Source organism: Pteropus alecto, unplaced genomic scaffold, assembly GCF_000325575.1.
Source record: "Pteropus alecto unplaced genomic scaffold, ASM32557v1 scaffold50, whole genome shotgun sequence".
In the NCBI taxonomy this organism is placed as follows: domain Eukaryota; kingdom Metazoa; phylum Chordata; class Mammalia; order Chiroptera; family Pteropodidae; genus Pteropus; species Pteropus alecto.
This window is the reverse complement of record NW_006431918.1, coordinates 7,565,466-7,568,851: the sequence shown is the minus strand read 5'-3', so window position 1 is coordinate 7,568,851 and position 3,386 is coordinate 7,565,466. Positions and strand designations below refer to the sequence as shown.

Here is a 3,386-nt window from a genome sequence, read left to right as displayed (position 1 = left end):
ATCAGGGTTTTCTTGTCTTTGCAATTCATTTGTATGAGTTCTGTAAGCAATAAAGATATTTATCATCTAAATATTAATTTCAAACATTTACTATATGAATTTAAAAATGATTTCAAAACATTTTCTCTTGACAATTATGATTTTAATATTCTTCCCACAGTTAAAAACTTGGTTTTCACTACAGTTATTTATTCAAGCAGCCTACCTGATTATCTGCTCCAGAATCATCTTTTTTGGTCGTCAGTGGTACCTTTGTGCCTACGTTAAAGAAAAAAGTCAAAACTTCAGATGTAAAAACCACACAGTATTGGAGAAAAACTGTAGGGGAGAGTGAAAAGACTGGGATTCTAAATCAGTCTCTTCATGTATCGGCTATCTAACTCTGACCAGGCACTTCCCTCTCTGGGCTTGTTTCCTTTCACTGTAAAGTGAAGGAAGATGCCCATTAATTACACTCCATAGCAGCGGTCCTCAATCTTGTCAGCACCAGGGACCAGTGTTTCTATGAGACTCTAATGCCTGATGATCTGAGGTGGAGCTGAGGCAGTGATGCTAGCGCTGGGGAGCAGCTGCAAATACAGATGAAACTTGGCTCAATCACGTGCCACTCACTTCCTAGTGTTGAGGGGGTTGAGGATCTCTGCTCTATAGTCCATTTCTGTTTAAAAGTGTATGATTCTTCACCTGCCATTTCTGATATGAAGCTATTGCTACTTACCTAAAACACCAAAAAGAACTCTTTGAGAGATTATCACGATAATGACTATCCCATACAAATGACCATTTTAAAATCATTTTTCTACCTTAAAAAAATATGGTGACTGGAATATTATGCAGCTTAAGTATCATCCTTTTATTGGTTTATCTAAAAGAAGACAGGGCATAATCAAAAACAATATTCTCTATACTCACATAAAACATTTGTACCAGAGGTGGGATGATCCTCAACGAGTTCCACAAAGTTAAGGGGGAAAATTCCAGTTTTGTCTCGAAGTTCTCCTCTGGCCCATTCTTCATTCACATACTCTTTAAGAATGATCATTTCTCCCTCTGAGAAACTTAACTCATCTTTCTGGTCTCCAATATATTCAAACCGAGCAACACATCTTGGACCTCTGAACAAAGATCACACTTATGTGTTAAACAGAGTACTAACTTTCAAAATGTGTTAAAACCTTCATTCAGTCTTTCAAAAAATATTTATTCTGTGTTTACTATGGAACGAGGTATACTAGTTTTTTACCATAAAAAGAATAAGCTACATTTCTAAATCATAGTCCTTACTTTTTAGATACGAACCTATTTACTCAGAGGCTAAAATCAATGTCACGGAGACACAAAGAAGTCCATCAGCTGGTGGTCAGTTTACAATGCCATGTACTCTATCACCTTTACTTCATTACAGAATCCCCTAGTCCACACATCTCTGTATTCTTGGACCACAGTAATCCACGGCCCAGTCTGAACCCTCTCAATTATAAACGCCCTGAGTTTAGAAGTGCTAACCCTAAGAATCCCAGGGCAAGACGTCAAATTTCCATGACAGGATGCAGTGCAGTGGGTATCAGCTTGTCAATATATGTTGACTCGATCAGTGAGTTGTGTATATAGATGACTGGTCTTCAAAACTAGAAGGTTCAAAGAAAACAGACACTAGGCACATAATAACACTTAATTTTGTACGTAACACTGTTGTGTTAGGCACAAAAAACTTCATTTCTGAGAATTAGAACAATCCTTAAATGATCTGCAATTCATACTGAAATTAAGATAAAAGCAGAGATAAAATTGTGTCTCTAGGAGGCATGATTTAATACCAAACCTTAGATTTGGGGCTTTAGAAAGGAAGTTTCAATAGCGACAGGCTAAGGAGATGAAACTCTCTGAAGAGAAAAGACTGGTACTGTCTCCCATCAAATTTTGATTTAAGTCAGGACAATGGATCAACGGCTGTGAAAGCCCACTTTAAATTCAACCAGCTGACACATTAAATGCTGCTTAAAAATAGGAGAAAATTTGAACCTAAAATAGAATTCAACTTTTGTGGCATCAGAAGTTTTCTTATTTATGGTAACCTTTGCATTTATTTTCTAAAGTCCTCAAGGGGCATCTCTTTATGTCTGACCTATTCAAAGACAGGTTTACAATCTTCAGCAGGTAGTGAATTCTGTTAATTTGCTCATTTAACTGGAATATAAAGTTGCATTGTGGCAGTGTTGTAAATTAAGGAGTTACACTGATGCATAAAAGGGTACATAAATTGATGGAAAGGTTTTCAGACATAAAGGAAGATCCCTCCGACTTAAATCTTACTTTACTTTCTTCTAGAAAGCAAAAGTAACTTCTAGAAAGTACTGCTAAACAATACAAAATGTGTAGCAGTTATTGTAGGGTCCATATTTCTAAAAGGTTTAAATATTTTCAGTGACAAAAATATTTGAAACTTCTAAAAATGTGTTGGTAGATGAACACCAGAGGGCCAAAATAAAATATAGTGAATGAAAAAAACCATCTCTGCTCAAGCTGAGGCTAGACTGTGGGAAGCATCAGGCTAGACTGTTTGCTGCTGTCTATATGTTCTGTATTGATATGGAGAGTTGCTTATGTCAGCTTCCATTAGCTTGTCGCATTTTCATCTGAATTTCAATCCACTATGGCTTTTAAACAAGGATAGGTTTTCCTCATAATTAAAAAAGACATACTGAGAACCAATGATCACATATCTGAAGTATTTAAGCTCGGTAATTCTTTATGACATAAATGCTGGTCTCCTTTGTATTTTGTGCAAAAGAACATAAATAAAACTTACTTGATGGAATGAGATGAAACTGATTCTCTTTTCTCATTTCCTCCTTCTGGAATATCAACCTAGTAAAGACAATTGTATAATTTCAGATTTTAGTAAGGTAAATTTAAGACTAGGTAATTAGGAAATGCATGACTGAAATTAACAAGTTTACCTAGGTGTTAAATTGATTAAGTGGTTCCAAAGGTGCTAAAAGATTAGAAATCCAGAATTTGGATTTTGAAAAAAAATGCATAACTTGTGACACAGCCTTTCTTGAATAGCCAATCAATCCTTTTCTTATTTGCTGGGGTAAGCATATTAATATCTTTCTACCCTGATTGAGTTTTCTCTATCCCATATCCTCTAAGTTGAAAACTTCAGATGAGGAAGACTCAAGATAGAAACTAGACATCAAGCATTCGGGCACAACCACACCTATTCAAAGTGCTAGAAGAATTCTGCAATGCTTTCTTGACCACCAAATAAAACACTTTAATCACATTTGTGGATTCTCTCCATTTTCATAACTCAAATTTTTTCCCCCTATAATGTGAATAAGGAAGAAAGGAATTAGTATTCGGTGAGCATACTAAGTGGC

General features: G+C 35.7%; 1 protein-coding gene across 4 annotated transcripts in view; it reads right to left on the bottom strand.

Moving 5' to 3' along the window:
* Window positions 1–3,386, bottom strand: part of SH3D19 (SH3 domain containing 19) — a 133,426-nt gene that overhangs the window by 7,491 nt on the left and 122,549 nt on the right. For all 4 annotated transcript variants that reach the window (XM_015585143.2, XM_015585142.2, XM_006906265.3 and 1 more), the window contains 3 exons: window positions 2,810–2,868; window positions 913–1,115; window positions 206–258 (listed from right to left, as the gene is read on the bottom strand). In XM_015585143.2, the coding sequence (XP_015440629.1) occupies window positions 206–258; window positions 913–1,115; window positions 2,810–2,868 (315 nt within the window). The remainder of the gene's footprint in view (window positions 1–205; window positions 259–912; window positions 1,116–2,809; window positions 2,869–3,386) is intronic.